This window comes from Coregonus clupeaformis, chromosome 33 (genome assembly GCF_020615455.1).
Source record: "Coregonus clupeaformis isolate EN_2021a chromosome 33, ASM2061545v1, whole genome shotgun sequence".
Taxonomy (NCBI): domain Eukaryota; kingdom Metazoa; phylum Chordata; class Actinopteri; order Salmoniformes; family Salmonidae; genus Coregonus; species Coregonus clupeaformis.
In genome coordinates, this window is record NC_059224.1 from 22056219 (window position 1) to 22074982 (window position 18764).

The 18764-nt window shown below is 44.8% G+C and overlaps 1 protein-coding gene across 1 annotated transcript in view; it reads right to left on the reverse strand.

Annotated features, from left to right (window-relative positions):
• Nucleotides 1-18764, reverse strand: part of LOC121548701 (nesprin-1-like) — a 56833-nt gene that overhangs the window by 10604 nt on the left and 27465 nt on the right. The window contains exons 10-26 of the mRNA XM_041860230.1: nt 15390-15497; nt 14794-14931; nt 11725-11889; nt 11507-11619; nt 11159-11327; nt 10879-10975; nt 9671-9876; nt 4523-4687; nt 4102-4254; nt 3669-3812; nt 3127-3309; nt 2688-2846; nt 1558-1722; nt 1238-1372; nt 809-967; nt 459-664; nt 218-326 (exon numbers count right to left, since the gene is read on the reverse strand). Of these exons, the coding sequence (XP_041716164.1) occupies nt 218-326; nt 459-664; nt 809-967; nt 1238-1372; nt 1558-1722; nt 2688-2846; nt 3127-3309; nt 3669-3812; nt 4102-4254; nt 4523-4687; nt 9671-9876; nt 10879-10975; nt 11159-11327; nt 11507-11619; nt 11725-11889; nt 14794-14931; nt 15390-15497 (2574 nt within the window). The remainder of the gene's footprint in view (nt 1-217; nt 327-458; nt 665-808; nt 968-1237; nt 1373-1557; nt 1723-2687; nt 2847-3126; nt 3310-3668; nt 3813-4101; nt 4255-4522; nt 4688-9670; nt 9877-10878; nt 10976-11158; nt 11328-11506; nt 11620-11724; nt 11890-14793; nt 14932-15389; nt 15498-18764) is intronic.

Below are 18764 nucleotides of genomic sequence, written 5' to 3' on the forward strand. Positions count from 1 at the left end.
AGAGAGGGAGAGGTATGGGGTGAAGGGTGAAGGGTGAAGGGTAGGAGGAGGGAAGAATGGGTAGACAGGGAGATATGAAAATGGGATATGAGGATTTGGGATAAAGTGGGAGAGATTGAGAGGGATGGAAAGGGGTAGTAGTAAAGATGAAGAGGTTCTGTATCAATGGGGAAATGGAACTCTGTGGTAATTCTGGGATATAGCACATCTTGCTCACCTGGACAGTAGTATCCACCTGTTCTTGGTGGGAGGGATCTCTGGCTCTCTCCCTCAGGAGCCTCACCTGGCTTCTCTGAGACGACAGCCAATCAGAGAGCTCTGAGAACCTGGATCAAGGGGGATTTTTTTATTCTACATTATCATATTATTTCTTTACAAGTACGGTACTTCACATCAGCATAATTAAAAAAAAATATATATATGACATTGGAGAAACGTCTATCTCTGTCCCCTCTCACCTGTCATTCCACTCCCTCCACTGGGAGTGCTGCTGCAGCTTCAGGTGGGTGGCCTCTATCTGGCCTTTGACCTCTGCCAGGGCCCTCCTGGTGGAGTCCAGGGTTCGTCTAGCAGGGTCGTTGTCAGGGAGTGTCTGACAGAGCTCCTCCATGTTGCCTATCCTCTTCTCACATACACTGAGAGGGGCTTTCTCCCGGAAGAAGGTCTAAGGATAGACACATATAATGGTGAGGTTAGGGTGATCTCATTCCTGCCCCTCTCTCCCTCCTTCCTTCAATACCTCCCTCCCTCACTCTCTCTCCTTCCTTCCTTCAATACCTCCCTCACTCTCTCTCCTTCCTTCTCTCACCCTGTGTTCTCTGATGACTGTCTCGCTGCCTGTGGTGGTCAGTGCTTGGTTCTCTCTGGCCAGCTCTGCCCTGCACTCCTGTAGGACGGCCCCTGCCCGTCCTCGTTCCGCCTCCACCTTCAGACGCTGCAGGTGAAACGGCGCCTCTATCTGGATGTCCTGCAGAAGCACAAGGACACAGGGAGACTAAATGGACATGGTTTTTCAGAGCATCCAAGAGAGACAGAGAGACAAGGACACTGCCTAATATTACACAAGGATGAAGAAACAGCAGTCCAGAAGGATGCTCTACAAGATGGATGCTATTGTACCCCCATGTAATATTATAAAGCACTTTAAGACTTTAATGAAAAGTGCCATATAAATGCAATGCATTATCAGTATTACTACTATCGTATGTATGAAAGTGATCAAACTTTGCTCTCTGACCTTCCACTGTTTGTGCAGTGTCCTGACGGTGTCCTGTAGCGCCTGCTGCTCCACCTCAGGCAGGATGTCTGTCAGATCGTCACACGCCTTTAGGAACACACTCAGGACCCGCTGGTCTAGCTGCCCAAAGAACTCCTGAACGGAATACACAAAAAAGTCAGAGGGGGAGCGAAAAATTATTTCATTTTATTATTGTATTATCTCAATCATTTCAAGTAGTCTCAATAGTCTCAAATTAATCTCTAAAAGTGATTCCTCCCACTCATCTAAACTGAGTGAAGTTGACTGTTGATTGAGTGGTGTTTTTCTTCAAGTCTTACGCTGTGTTTTTTCAGCAGCTCCTCTGCGTATCCCCCCTCTCTCAGGCAGGTGGTTGCCACCTTCAGCACTCTCTCCAGCTCCTGACGAGACTCCTCAAACCTCCTCCTCATGGTGCTGTTGGCCTCCTCCTGCCTCCTCCACTCCCCCACCTCCTTCAACAGACCCTGGGAGGGGAGAGCACAAAGGGTGGTAAAGATGTAGTGATGCTGCGTGGGTCATGTAGTTACTGTAGTTGTATGTGACCTCTAACTGTCAATCATCTTTGATCAAGTCGATGACGATATTTTCAGTGTTCAAAACCGTTAATGTGAGCTCCCGAGTCTGAAATCTTTTTATTTTTTTTAATTTTTTTTACCTTTAGTCAATTAAGAACAAATTCTCAAGTACAATGACGGCCTAGCAAGAGGCAAAAGGCCTCCTTTAGGGATGGAGGCTGGGACAAAACGCACATCATGTCAAAAGAGACACCAAAACAACTACACAGAGAGAGACCTAAGACAACAACACAACATGGTAGCAACACAAAATGACAACAACACAACATGGCAGCAACACAACATGACAACAACATAACATGGCAGCAACAAAACATGACAACAACACAACATGGCAGCAACACAACACAACATGGCAGCAACACAACATGACAACACAACATGACAACAACACAACATGGCAGCAACACAACATGACAACAATACAACATGGCAGCAACACAACATGACAACAACACAACATGGCAGCAACACAACATGACAACAACACAACATGACAACAACACAACATGGCAGCAACACAACACAACATGACAACAACACAACATGGCAGAAACACAACATGACAACACAACATAGTAGCTACACAACATGGTAGCAACACAACATGACAACAACACAACACAACATGGCAGCAACACAACACGACAACACAACATGGTAGCAAAACAACATGACAACAACACAACATGGCAGCAACATAACATGACAACACAACATGGCAGCAGCACACCATGGTAGCAGCACAAACATGGCACAAATATTGTTAGGCACAGACAACATTACGCGATATCATGGGTAATGTAGTTCCTATATGTAGTTCCTATATGACACCTGAGTACAGTAATGCTAACCTGTGCAGAGGTCTGAATCTCAGCCACTCTCTTCTGCAGGAAGGTCTGGTCGAAGTTCCTCAGGGCCTTGCTGGAGGAGAGCGCCCTCTGCAGGGAGTGGAGGTTCCTCTCAATCACAGACACACACATCTTACAGCTCTGCTGCTGGCTCAGGAGGTCCTGGAGGGACAGAGGGAGTACAGTTGATATATAAACACACAGAGTAGGATATAGTCCCGTGTGGCTCAGTTGGTAGAGCATGGCGCTTGCAACACCAGGTTTGTGGGTTCGATTCCCACAGGGGACCAGTACCGAAAATGTATGCACTCACTACTGTAAGTCGCTCAGGATAAGAGCATCTGCTAAATAACTAATATGTAACATATACACAACCACTTTTCTTTATACACAGAGAAAAGGACACACAGACACACACACACACCCTAGTCCCCTAGCTCACCTGCCACTTGTGTTTGTGTTGTCCCTGGACCTGAGCCTGTGGCTCTGGGTCTCTGCCTGCTGCAGTGATCCGGTTGGCCCTCTCCAGAGCTTGGTAGAAGCCTGTGATGTGCTTCTCCATCTCCTCCAGCAGAGGGAGCAGTCCATGGCACTCCCTCACCAGAGAAGGGCACCTCTCCCTCACCTTGGGACAGAGACAGAGGGAACAAGGCTCCATGAGAATCAATATTGTCCATAATTAGAATGCAGCAGAGGGATCAGAGAGAGGGAGGTCATTCATTCCTAGAGAGATCCAGTACAGTGCTGAAACTTTTGTAGCATTAAACAAAAAAGTCTGAGCCATTTGGGTAAAACACTGGAATAAATCCTCTATGGAAATGCGGCATTAAGATAATTTTAGTCCATTGTTTGTAGGTGATGAACAAAACAGTATAAAAAAGGCACCCCAGTACAAAACATTGCAGCAGCTGACACTGGCAGATGGAAGATTTGAGGCAGGAAAGGATTAATAAAACATTATTTTTACCCTCTGGTGATACCAACCTTACTGAGTTGACCTTTGACCGTTGTCATGGTAGCCATGGCCTTGGCGCCCTCCTCCTGCGGGGCATCCTTGGACAGAAGCTGGGCACTGCGGGCAGCCAACTTGTACTGTGTCTCCATGGCAACAACCTTTTTCTTGGTGTTCTGAGTGGGAGATGTGAAAGTAAAGAAGGAGAAAGCTCATCTTAGTTGTGTGTTTACAAGGGCTGGATTCAATCATACCTGCCTTAGCAATGTTTGTGGAGTATTTACTGGAACTACTCTGTGGCTTACTGTGAAAACTGGAAGGCTATCTAGCACAGTATCTTTACAGAAGCAAACAGCATTCTGACCACAGAATAAAATATAGGTTTGTATGCTACTTCATAAAAACTGCTCAGACAACATGATAATAGTCTGTACGTGCATATTACACGGCCTACTCATGACCTACCTCCACATCCTGTAAGAAAGACCTGATGTTGAGGAAGGAGACCTGTACAGGGGCGTTGAGCTTCACCTCTGCACCGTCCAGCAGCTCCCTCAGGGCAGAGATGGCCCTCAGGTGGTCCCTCCTCCACTTGTCCAGCTCATCTTCACGGGTGTACTACAGAGACAGGGGGTAGAGTGTGTTGGTTTGAGACTTAATATAACCTGCTGTGGCTGTAACAGGTGTGTCTTCGTCAGCTGTGTTCAGTCAACTGTGTCAATGGCAATAGGGCAGGTGTGTTCATTTATCCGCATCTCTGATGGGTCTTAACTATCTCTGTGTGCCACTACCTACATGTGTGTCCCATAGCTTATGTCCAACAGGTCTAATACTGTGATCAGTTTGTTCTGTGTCTCCATGATCAGGTGTGTGATGTCTCCGTCACCTGTTTGACTTTGACGAACAGGTCCCTCCACCTCCCGTTGAGCAAGAGAAGCTGCTGTTTCAGGTCACGTGACACAATCTCGTCACATGTCTCGATCAGGAAGTTCCCTGCGTCGTTCATCACAGAGTGCTGATCCATCCACTGAGAAAGGTTGCGGAAGAACTCCTGAGAGAGAGAAGGAGGGAAGGAGGGAGGGAGATGGGAGGGTGGAGGGAGAGAGAACGAGAGATGGAGGAAGAGAGAGGGCGGGAGAGGGAAAGAATGAGAGAGAGAGAGAGAGAGAGAGAGAGAGAGAGAGAGAGAGAGAGAGAGAGAGAGAGAGAGAGAGCGAGAGCGAGAGAGATGAGAGGAGGAATGGAAAAAGATTGAAGTACAGAGAGAGTAATGACATTAATGACATTGGGTATTAATTTAGTGGTTGGGGTAATTATCTGTCTTGTCCTCAGTGGTTTAGTTATTAGGGTTATACAGTGATCTGTGAGTTGGGGTATCCATGGTGACCTGACAGCTGGGATGTCCTCAGTGACATGGGGAAGTTGCAGGGAATCTTGATGGTTGGTTGGAGGATGATTTGGATGTTGAAATCTAATAAATCCTTTTGAAATTGGGGTGTCAGAATTGGGTATATCAGAAGATGGTAAGGTTAAAGACCCCCTCCAAAAGAGCTTTCACCAGTTTTCTCAGGTCCATTTTCAGAAAAGCAGAAGTTAAGGTGTGGTTGTTTCATTGGTGACATGCGAGGCCTACCTCAATCTACAATGTTTATAAGCAGGTGAATGGGGATCAAGTGAGGGGGTCTACAGTAAGCAGTGGCGGCTGGCCGATAGAGGGGCGCTAGGCGCCCCTTTAAATAAAATTATTTTAAAAAAAAAAAAAAAAAAAATAAAAATAATAATAATAATTATAAAAACATCAGTATGTCAATATTTGTGTGTTTGAAATATGGAATGCACACAGTAATATGTGTAAGATATGATAGAAAATCATATTCGCAACCTTTCCTCTGCCTGTCAAACGCCTCGTCAGCTCTGGGCGATACAGAAAGTGCCCCGAGGAGGCGGGTCTACGTAGCAGTTAAGCCAATTGCTAATTTAAGATATGAATGTATGACATAAAATGTAGCTAATCAGCGATTTTAATTCGAATCCAAGGAGGGCGATTATTTTATCGCCCCAAGCTCGCCTGATAAAATAAGGACCGGGCTCCAGTGGCGCCATTTTTACTAGACGACAATGGCGAACGCAAACGTTACTCCTCCAAGACCCAACCCTAACTCGGTGAAATCTCTCTCTCCAAGATCCGTTTGAGAGAGAACTTTGTCAGAGAAAGTTCGGGTGAAAGAGCTGGGCCCAGATCAACCTGACCTCTCAATCAGACAGCAGCTAGCGAGAAAGGGAAGCAGTATATGCGCGGCTTCTCCCGTAGCTGGTACACCAGGAAGGCTTGGCTAGCTGGGTGCACTGATGCTAATGCTTTATTTTGCTTTCCGTGCTTGCTTTTTAAAACGACGGGGTCAGATTCAGCATGGACAGGTACCGGAGTGAGGGATATGAAGCACCTGTCAGAGAAGGTAAAGAAACATGAGAACACCAGGGCACACATGGACAACTCTGTAAAGCTAGCTGTATTAGGAAGGGTGAACATTGCTACGCAGCTGGATGACGGCCACAGGATTGCGGTGAGGAAACACAATGAAAAAAAAAAAAAAAACAGGCACATTCTATCCAAAATTATCGATTGTGTGAAGTTCTGTGGGGCTTTTGAGTTGGCCTTGCGTGGGCACGAGAGACTCCCAGAGCCTCTACAACACGGTGGAACTTCCACAGTCGCGCTGTAAACACTGTGTCCGAGAGTGCGGGATGACCTCCTAACGTGTTTCCAGACCATCAGAGACTCTGGGAACTTTGATGCCCCGACTGTCAGAGAGGCGGGGGGCTTTGTGAGGATGCTCGAAGACGAGGCTTTCTGTTTTTTCCTGGCACTGTTCCACAAGATCATGCCAAATGTGGACATGCTTTTCAGCCAGCTGCAGAAGAGGAACATCGACCCTGTCTTCATTAAAGCACTTGTCCAGAGGTTCACAGAAAGCATGCTAACAATCAGGTAAATAACTATATTTACTATTGGCTGATAAAGATGCTGTTAGAAAGATGAATAGTTCACTTACAACAGTTTAAAAGCCTAAATGTGTCTGGTCATCAAAGTGAGTGATTATCATAGAGCCGTCACAATTATATTTGTTTTAGTATTTTAAAAGGAAAGAGAAGACATTTACATTACATTTTAGTCATTTAGCAGACGCTCTTATCCAGAGCGACTTACAGTTAAGAGTGCATACATTTTTTTCATACTGGCCCCCCGTGGGAACGAACCCACAACCCTGGCGTTGCAAGCGCCATGCTCTACCAACTGAGCTACACGGGACCACATTAGTTTTGGCAAGATCTGAAAAAGAAGTTGGTGGAGTGCAACCCTCAAACATTGAAGAATTACAGCAGTTTGCTGCTGAAGAATGGGCCAAATTGCCAGCAGAAAAGGTGCAGCAAGCTCATTGATGTCTACAATAAGCATATGTTGGCAGCTATCTTGGCCAAAAGCTGTGCAACCAAGTACTAGCTCCAGGGTGCCAATAATTTAGTCCATGACATTTGTCTATATTTTCTAAATTACAATTGTAAACTTAAGTTTACAGAAATATAATTAAAGGTGTGGAGACCCATTTTTTCCTCTCAAATTTCAACTGATTTTAGAAGAAATAGGGAATTATTTAAGAAAAGCCCAAGGGTGCCAATATATTTGGACACAACTGTATGCCTTCAGTCTAATTGGAATGTATGGCAGTAGAGTTGTTTGTATTTCTCCCTAACCAAAATGGCTGCCATTAGGATACCATTCAGGATTTTTTTTTCACCTGTGTTACCACGACAATCACGCCAAATGAGCATTGCATTTGTGTGCTCCTTCAGTGTGAATGCAAATTTGATATGGGTCACATGTAAAACTGATACATAATTGATACAGATTTACGGTATGTTGCCTATATATTACTATATACCGGTATTGATGCACAGACCAGTTTGGGTTTTTACTTTACCTTCTATAACGGTATTTCAATGTTTGGTTTGTTAAATGTGGTAATGCCACTCCGCCATGTGTAACGTCCGTTTTTCTAGTTTACTCCGCAATTTGGGTTCGTCTCTCTCCCTCTCTCACCAAGTACCACCCCGTCACTCAAGGAGCGCAGTTGTTGTTACTCGACCACGAGAACAAGTGTTTGTCCAAAAAGACACAATCAGACGTTGATAATAATGCAGGAAAGTACTACACAGTTTGTAATAATTATTCAGGTGTCCACCAGGTCAATTTCTAGAAGAGGCCTAGTTGTTATTGAAGATTAACTTTGTTGCTAAGTGCACAGCAGAACAAAATTATGTTGCATCCCTCTCACAAATGTAATAGAAAAAAGGCTTTAAAACGTAATAACATCAGTTAATTATGTACATCACAGGTTAAAAGCAGTTACTAGACATAGTTTGTGTGTATATACACACTATCTGTCTGTCTGTCTGTCTGTCTGTCTATATATATATATATATATATATATATATAAGTCACTGGTTGTGTTTGAGAGGGGAATTACAGTGAGCTAAGAAGTCTGATTGCAAGTTATCAAATTAAACTTTATTTTTTGGACCCAGGGCCTCAATTCCCCTCTTTGTGTGGGGACAGCGCATCTGACGAAGCAGCAACAGCCCATCAAGCGACGGAGGATGCTGGGACCAGGAGAACAACAGAGGTTGGCTATAGAGAGGTAAGTTGTGATGTAATTGTCAGTGTTTCCCCATAGAACTTTTTCAGGCCTGGTAGTATGTAGCCAAAACCCTGAACAATCAGCACCTTGGTAATCATATACTTGAGTTGGACATGGCATGTGTCAGTCAGGATCACTTGCATCAAAATAGCTTAATTGCAAATTAAAGCTGATGATGTATCTTTTACAGGTATGTGATACCATCCTGAGTCATGCCAAAGAGAGGTTCTCCTTCACCCAGCACCTCATCAGCGCAACACTATTGCACGGAGAGTTGTTCCCACAACACAGTGTGAAGTTCCCGATACAGCGCTTGAAACAACCGTGGAGGCGTACCCCATGTTGAACAAGGCCAAGCTCAAAACCGAACTGTCCTCATCTGAGAACAGTGAGTTCAAGGCTTGTAGTGGTGCAGTGCCCCTGTACCAGTTCTTCATGGAGAACAACCTTCAGAGCACTTTCACAGAGACTGCCAGCCTCCTCAAGATCCTCATCACCACACCCATGACAACTGCTGAGTCAGAAAGGTGCTTCTCTACACTGAAAGGATCAAGACCTTCCTGAGAAACAGCATGACACAGGATCGCCTGAACGCTCTGGCCATGCTCTCCATGGAGAAGAAACTTGTCAGGGACATTCCTGACTTTAATCAAAGGGTCATTGAGGTTTGCCACTCAGAAGGACAGACGGGCAAAATTCCTGTACAAATAAGATGACAGACACACACACACAGAGCAGCTCTGGCCGCATGTTTCTTTGTATATAGTTGACCTTAGCATAAAAAAATCCAGTTATATATGGTACTCTAGAAAGTCTTAATAGTGTCTTTGCTAATATTACTGTATATATGTTGTTTTGTATCAATTAATTGTTGCAGTTCTGGAGCACATTAACAATTAGTCACATTTAGTATGATCATAAAATACTGTATGCTATTCTTCCAGTCAAAGGTTTGAGTTCATCCACTTGATATCCATTTCTATATTATACATCCTTTTTATACAGTGTAAGATTTCCTATAAACTTTATAATAATTTCATGTTATTGTCCACTTTCCACTCTGTTCTGACAGCATGCCTGTTGCGTTGCCTGTTTACTACCAATGGTAAAAAGTTCACTTTAAATGCAAATGAAAGGCTTGGGTTTGTGTAATATGTTTTTGTGTAAGAATGCCTCAACTTTTTAATATTGGCATTAAATAATTACTGAATGTTTCACTGAGCACTGCTGTCCTGCAGTTTGTGTTAAAATATATCGCGATGGTTACAGGAAAAAAAAGTATGGCACAGCCCCACCGAGAATATTTTTCACCAGCCGCCACTGACAGTAAGACATACCCGTTTTATGTTTTCAGGCTGGCTGAGCGCTCCCTCTGCATCCTCCAGCCAGACCTGTAGAGAGGCCACAGCGCAGCTGTATCTCTCCCAGTTAGAGAGCACCTCATCCAGCATGCTCCTTACACTGCGCACCTCCACAGACAGACTCCTCCACTGGGTCACCACCTCCCGCATGAACCTCCTAACCCCCGCCTCGCCTTCGTCCACTGGGAGAGGAGGAGACATAGAGTTATGGGATAAATACACAGACATTCACACATACACACGCACGCACGCACACACACAGGGTAGTGAGAGATCAAACAAGGTCTCTTGGCAAACCTATTTGAATGAAAACAGTGGTTATAAATTTAGAATATCAATAATCAGAGGAAAAAGGAATCCACACAGTACATTCATATGCACATCAAGACTACAGAATGCTGGTGTGGTCTATAGAACTGAGAAACCCAATTACATCTGCACATCAAGCTAGTGCAATCATTCCAAATGGCAGAAAACATATAATATCCCCCGTTCTGCAATCATTTGAGGGCTAGCTACCCTTCAGAAATAACCAGGAGACGAGCCTGAACCTGACCAATCAAATCACAGCAAACCCACCACCAGCTGGGGCTGGACTCACTCATGGGGAGCCTAATTTTTCGGAGGTCGACCAATCACGTTTCAGATTGTCAGATACACCTCAGCTCTTCTCCCCTGCATACCCTAATATAAAGCCTGCAGGGCTAGAACTGAATGAAATCAACAAGCTAGCTAGCATGTTAGCGCCCAGAGACAGCAAAAGTAGAGCAGCTCGGCTAATGGGGTCGAATTCCCCACTGAGAGCTGAGAGTAGAGAAACCTCATTTAGACTTTAGCCTGGAGAGGACAAACCACTAGAAAAGACAGGGAGGATAGAATATGCTGGGAGATGCTGGACGATAGCGGGTGATTGGCTATTGAGCCGTTCTTGGGAAATTGATCAGAGGTGATATATAGGTAAAATATTCAGTACTGGAAATGGTGGTGGGCTAGATATGGAGATTTAGGCCCCAGGGTCCAGATAAGATTAAGTGGTCTAAAATTGCCAATAAATACTGCCTAAATCAAAAGGGAAAAGACAAAGACAGTTGCTTGTCAGGTAGGTAGTGTAGATAGGAAAACATAGAGGGATGAGATAATGAGGTAAAGCTTGCCAAATTAAGCTTGATCTTGTAAAAACTCACCTGTGCCATCAGCCTTGACATAGAGCTCAGAAGATTGTTTCAGAGCCTGGAACAATATCTCGTACTGCTCAAAGAACTGCTGTCCCTCAACAAACAACTGAATGAGAGAGGAGAAACAAAAGCCTTATCAGGGGTTGATTAGAATAACATTCAGGACATATTTTTTGTCTAACCTAGATACCTATTCATTCAAAATGCTTCACATGAAACTAATGGGAAAGTAAGATGAAATATTGGTGACATTTAAAAGGAGAGGAATACTGTATATTGTTGGACTCACAACATAGTTCTGTAACATTAACTCTACTGATTGTCGTCGGCCATATTTGATGATCCAGGATTTGAGCTTGGACTCTGCCAGCATCAGGAACGCCTGCATTTGGTGCTTATTCTCCCAGAACTCCATCTTGGCCAGGTGAATGTTTGACGATGTCGATACAAAGTTCATTCTTAAAGACAAAATACTGAATTGTCAACATGTGAGCATTGAATGGACAAGGACAAGCTTAAACCAACGAAGTTAGTGCTGGTAATCTGGTCAATGTTCTGTAAATAAATAATAGTGGTTTGGGTGTTGAATGGTTGTTCAGGGAAACTTGAGCCATTTGGTAGCCACAGTTAGACCCACCTCTCTGCCATGTCCTGCAGCTGCTCTGGGGGGACAGGGACTCCGTTGACACTTCTGTCTTTATGGATCCTCTGGAAGACCTGCTGGTGACCTTCAAGACCTTTGAGCATGTCCTGTAGACACACAAGCAGAGGATAGTACAGTACATAAGAACTGACCTAATAAGGATGTGTGTATGTTAAATGGATTCTCATTGTCACCTTGCTCAAATTGCCCACCTTGTGTTGCTCCAGGGTCATGTGGACAGTGTTAGCTGTCCCGTCAGGTGCCTGTTGAATAGTGACCTCCTGGCGTAGTGCCCCCTCAGCCTGGTGTAGCCACTCCCCCACCACACCCAGGGGGGCGGGCAGAGCCCTGTCCAGCTGCAGGTGCCACTCTAGGAGCTGTAGGGAGGAGGTTACAATGTTAATCAATGAGCTATTGATCAAGTTACTTTGTCTCTCACTGCCTGTCTGAATGCTGGTGGGAAATTGTGCAGCACAAATGAAAAAAAAAAGTCCCACACTCATCTCTCCTGTTGTGGATTTATTTCAATGTTTCGGCTAAAGAGCCTTCAAATTATGCTGCTCATTGTTTGGTTGACTGGAGCTTTGACTGAGTACTTGGTCAGGTATTTGATTAGGCCTCTCTTTATGTTTGCTTGTGTCCTTGAGAGCTAGGCTATACCAGCATACACCCCACTCTACTCTACTCTACCCTACCCTACCCTACCCTACCCTACTCTACTCTACTTTACTCTACTTTAATCTACCCTACCCAACTCTACTCTACTCTACTCTACCCTACCCTACCCTACCCTACTCTATCCTACCCTACCCTACCCTACACTGCCCTGCTCTACTCTACTCTACTCTACTCTACTCTACTCTACTCTACTCTACCCTACCCTACCCTACTCTACTATACTCTTCCCTACCCTACTCTACTCTACCCTACTCTACCCTACCCTACTCTACCCTACCCTACCCTACTCTACTCAACCCTACTCTACTTTACCCTACCCTACCCTACCCTACCCTACTATACTATACTATACTATACTCTACCCTACCCAACTCTACTCTACTCTACTCTACTCTACTCTACCCTACCCTACCCTACCCTACCCTACCCTACCCTACCCTACCCTACCCTACCCTACCCTACTCTACTATACTCTTCCCTACCCTACTCTACTCTACCCTACTCTACCCTACCCTACTCTACCCTACTCTACTCAACCCTACTCTACTTTACCCTACCCTACCCTACCCTACCCTACCCTACCCTACTATACTATACTATACTCTACCCTACCCAACTCTATTCTACTCTACTCTACTCTACCCTACCCAACTCTACTCTACCCTACCCTACCCTACCCTACCCTACCCTACTATACTATACTATACTCTACCCTACCCAACTCTACTCTACTCTACCCTACCCAACTCTACCCTACCCTACCCTACCCTACCCTACCCTGCTCTGCCCTGCTCTACTCTACTCTACCCTACCCAACTCTACCCAACTCTACCCTACCCTACCCTACCCTACCCTACCCTACCCTACCCTACCCTACCCTGCTCTGCTCTGCTCTACTCTACTCTACCCTACTCTACTCTACTCTACTCTACTCTACTCTACTCTACTCTACTCTACTCTACTCTACTCTACACTACTATACTCTACCCTACCCTACCCTACTCTACCCTGCCCTACCCTACTCTACTCTACCCAACTCTACTCTACTCTACCCTACCCTACTCTACTCTACTCTACCCTACCCTACCCTACTATACTATACTATACTCTACCCTACCCAACTCTACTCTACTCTACCCAACTCTACTCTACTCTACCCTACCCTACCCTACTCTACCCTGCCCTACCCTACTCTACTCTACCCAACTCTACTCTACTCTACCCTACCCTACTCTACTCTACCCTACCCTACCCTACTCTACTCTACCCAACTCTACTCTACTCTACTCTACTCTACTCTACTCTACTCTACTCTACTCTACCCTACCCTACCCTACCCTACCCTACCCTACCCTACCCTGCCCTGCCCTGCCCTGCCCTGCCCTGCCCTACTCTACTCTACTCTACCCAACTCTACTCTACTCTACTATACCCTACCCTACCCTACCCTACCCTACCCTACCATACCCTACTCTACCCTACACTACTCTACCCTACACTACTATACTCTACCCTACTCTCCTCTACCCTACTCTACTCTACCCTACTCTACTCTACTTAACTCTACCCTACCCAACTCTACTCTACTCTACCCTACCCTACCCAACTCTACTCTACCCTACCCTACTCTACCCTACTCTACTCTACCCTACTATCCTCTACCCTACTCTACTCTACTCTACCCTACTCTACTCTACTCTACTCTACTCTACTCTACTCTACTCTACTCTACCCTATTCTATTCTACCCTACCCTACCCTGCTCTACCCTACTCTACTCTACTCTACCCTACTATACTCTACCCTACTCTACTCTACTCTACTCTACTCTACTATACCCTACTCTACTCTACCCTACTCTACTCTACCCTACTCTACTCTACTCTACTCTACCCTACTTTACTCTACCCTACCCTACCCAACTCTACTCTACTCTACTATACCCTACCCTACCCTACCCTACCCTGCCCTGCCCTGCCCTGCCCTACTCTACCCTACTCTACTCTACCCTACTATTTATTTTAATTAAAAAAAAAAAATTATTTAACCTTTATTTAACCAGGTAAGCCAGTTGAGAACAGGTTCTCATTTACAACTGCGACCTGGCCAAGATAAAGCAAAGCAGTGCAATAAAAACAACAGAGTTACATATGGGGTAAAAAAAACTCTATCCTACCCTACTATACTATACTATACTATACTCTACCCTACTCTACTCTACCCGACCCTGCCCTGCCCTGCCCTGCCCTGCCCTGCCCTGCCCTGCCCTGCCCTGCCCTGCCCTGCTCCACTCTACTCTACCCTACTCTACCCTACCCTACCCTACCCTACTCTACTCTACTCTACCCTACCCTACTCTACTCTACTCTACTCTACTCTACTCTACCCTACCCTACTCTACTCTACCCTACCCTACTCTACTCTACCCTACCCTACCCTACTCTACTCTACTCTACTCTACCCTACCCTACTCTACTCTACCCTACCCTACCCTACTCTACTCTACTCTACTCTACCCTACCCTACTCTACTCTACTCTACCCTACCCTACTCTACCCTACTCTACTCCATAACAGTAAAAGAGGTCCCGTCCCAGACTCTTACCCTGTTGGACACTCTGTCCCAGGCCTGTTTGACCAGAGCCTGGTCCACGGTCAACATCCCATCCTTCTGAGTGGACAGGACTGCTGCCTCCACCTGCTTCCTCCTCATCTCCAACTGGACACGTACACTCTTAAAGGACTGATGAAGAGAAATTGAGAGAGAGAGAGGGGGGGGGGAGGGAAAGAGAGCGAGAGGGGGGGAACGACAGATGGAATGGTTACAGATAGAACTCTGAGTATTTTCTGATCATTTGGCCTGACAAGGAAAACCTTTGGGTCCTAGTTATATCCCCCACACACACATACAGTACACATACTGTAAAATATACTACCTGGAACACACACACACACACTTCTCCCTCTTTCACAGATCATACATTCATGGAATCTGTCAAAAACATGCATAATAGAAAGAGGAAATAAGGAAATCCCACAATGTGTTGAATATGTAATGTATCCTGGGGCTTTGGTACTGTATATGCCAGATTGGGTGGAAATACGGCGGCAGCAGTCTGATCCCTGCAGTGTAATACCACTGATTAGCCTGATAATGGGAGCGTCTGTGCCCAGTATGTGTGTGTGTGTGTTCTAGATCACCTGATACTGCTGGCTGAGGTTGCCCTTGGTCTCCTGAGTACGTGCTGCGTCTAGCTCCAGCTGATCCAGCCAGGTCTTCAGCTCCCTCAGGCCCTTACGCTGCTCTCTCTGGGTGGCCGGGGAGAGGAGGGAGGAGGGAGGAAGGGACAAATTAAAGTAAAAAAGGAAGCAGGGAATGTGGGATAGAATACAAGGAGGGAGGAAGGGGAATATATGGAAAGGGAAAGGAAAGAAAGAGTGAAAGTGGAAGTGAGAATGCAACGCAGGAATAGAGGGAGAGATGGTAGGTAGAAGGATAACAAGGGAAGAGAGGGATGAAGGAGTAAGAGGGATGGGGAGAAGAGAGGGCAGAATGGAAACATGGGAGTTAATCCTTCATGTTGCCCAGCAGGGCAAATTCTTTAGACTCACAGCTGCCAAAAACAGACTTTTAATTCAGCCAATTCACTTTAAACACTGCTACTAATATTTCATTGGATTTGTTATGAATACTTACAGTGCCTTCAGAAACTATTCATACCCCTTGACTTATTCCACATTTTGTTGTGTTATAGCCTGAATTCAAAATATACACACAATAGCCCATAATGACATTTTAGAAATGTTTGCTAATTTATTGAAAATGAAATACACCCCTGAGTTAGAATCCCCTTTGGCAGCAATTACAGATGTGAGTCTTTCTGGCTAAGTCTCTAAGTGTCACGATCGTTGTTAGATGAAGCGGACCAAGGCGCAGCGTGATATGCGTACATTATTTTATTGCAGTACACAACACGAACCAAAACAACAAAACAAACGATACGTGAAGTCCTGGGTTGAACACAAACCTTCCGGAACAAGATCCCACAATAAACTGTGCCAAACAGGCTGCCTAAGTATGGTCCCCAATCAGAGACAACAAGATACAGCTGCCTCTGATTGGGAACCACCCTGGCCAACATAGATATACACGAACTAGCACACAAACCTAGAAAACTAAACAATAGAAAATCCACACCCTGGCTCAACATTTAATAGTCCCCAGAGCCAGGGCATGACACTAAGAGCTTTGCACACCTGGATTGAACAATATTTGCACATTATTCTTTAAAAAATGATTCAAGCTACAGTGGGGGAAAAAAGTATTTAGTCAGCCACCAATTGTGCAAGTTCTCCCACTTAAAAAGATGAGAGAGGCCTGTAATTTTCATCATAGGTACACGTCAACTATGACAGACAAATTGAGAAAAAAAATCCAGAAAATCATATTGTAGGATTTTTTATGAATTTATTTGCAAATTATGGTGGAAAATAAGTATTTGGTCACCTACAAACAAGCAAGATTTCTGGCTCTCACAGACCTGCAACTTCTTCTTTAAGAGGCTCCTCTGTCCTCCACTCGTTACCTGTATTAATGGCACCTGTTTGAACTTGTTATCAGTATAAAAGACACCTGTCCACAACCTCAAACAGTCACACTCCAAACTCCACTATGGCCAAGACCAAAGAGCTGTCAAAGGACACCAGAAACAAAATTGTAGACCTGCACCAGGCTGGGAAGACTGAATCTGCAATAGGTAAGCAGCTTGGTTTGAAGAAATCAACTGTGGGAGCAATTATTAGGAAATGGAAGACATACAAGACCACTGATAATCTCCCTCGATCTGGGGCTCCACGCAAGATCTCACCCCGTGGGGTCAAAATGATCACAAGAACGGTGAGCAAAAATCCCAGAACCACACGGGGGGACCTAGTGAATGACCTGCAGAGAGCTGGGACCAAAGTAACAAAGTCTACCATCAGTAACACACTATGCCGCCAGGGACTCAAATCCTGCAGTGCCAGACGTGTCCCCCTGCTTAAGCCAGTACATGTCCAGGCCCGTCTGAAGTTTGCTAGAGTGCATTTGGATGATCCAGAAGAGGATTGGGAGAATGTCAAATGGTCAGATGAAACCAAAATAGAACTTTTTGGTAAAAACTCAACTCGTCGTGTTTGGAGGACAAAGAATGCTGAGTTGCATCCAAAGAACACCATACCTACTGTGAAGCATGGGGGTGGAAACATCATGCTTTGGGGCTGTTTTTCTGCAAAGGGACCAGGACGACTGATCCGTGTAAAGGAAAGAATGAATGGGGCCATGTATCGTGAGATTTTGAATGAAAACCTCCTTCCATCAGCAAGGGCATTGAAGATGAAACGTGGCTGGGTCTTTCAGCATGACAATGATCCCAAACACCCTGCCCGGGCAACGAAGGAGTGGCTTCGTAAGAAGCATTTCAAGGTCCTGGAGTGGCCTAGCCAGTCTCCAGATCTCAACCCCATAGAAAATATTTGGAGGGAGTTGAAAGTCCGTGTTGCCCAGCGACAGCCCCAAAACATCACTGCTCTAGAGGAGATCTGCATGGAGGAATGGGCCAAAATACCAGCAACAGTGTGTGAAAACCTTGTGAAGACTTACAGAAAACATTTGACCTGTGTCATTGCCAACAAAGGGTATATAACAAAGTATTGAGAAACTTTTGTTATTGACCAAATACTTATTTTCCACCATAATTTGCAAATAAATTCATTAAAAATCCTACAATGTGATTTTCTGGATTTTTTTTCTCTCATTTTGTCTGTCATAGTTGACGTGTACCTATGATGAAAATTACAGGCCTCTCTCATCTTTTTAAGTGGGAGAACTTGCACAATTGGTGGCTGACTAAATACTTTTTTTCCCCACTGTATGTCAAGTTGGTTGTTGATCATTGCTAGACAGCAATTTTCAAGTCTTGCCATAGATTTTCAAGCCAATTTATGTCAAAACTGTAACTAGACCACTCAGGACCATTCAATGTCATCTTGGTAACTGTCTGTTGGAAAGCAGACTGACTTCAGTGTATATTTGGCCAGGTTATTGTCCTGCTGAAAGGTGAATTTGTCTCCCAGTGTCTGTTGGAAAGCAGACTGAACCAGGTTTTCCGCTTGGATTTTGCCTGTGCTTAGTTCTATTCCGTTTCATTTTATCCTAAAAAACTCCCCAGTCCTTGCTGATGACAAGCATACCCATAACATGATGCAGCCACCACCATGCTTGCAGATATGAAGAGTGGTACTCAGTGATGTGTTGTGTTGGATTTGTCCCAAACATAATGCGTTGTATTCAGGACATAAAGTTAATTTCTTTGCCACATTTTTTGCAGTTTTACTTTAGTGCCAGGATGCATGTTTTGGAATATTTTCTGTATTTATTCTGTACAGGCTTTCTTCTTTTCACTCTGTCATTTAGGTTAGTATTGTGGAGTAACTACAATGTTGTTGATCCATCCTGTTCTCCTTTCACAGCCATTAAACTCTGTAACTGTTTTAAAGTCACCATTGGCCTCATGGTGAAATCCCTGAGCAGTTTTC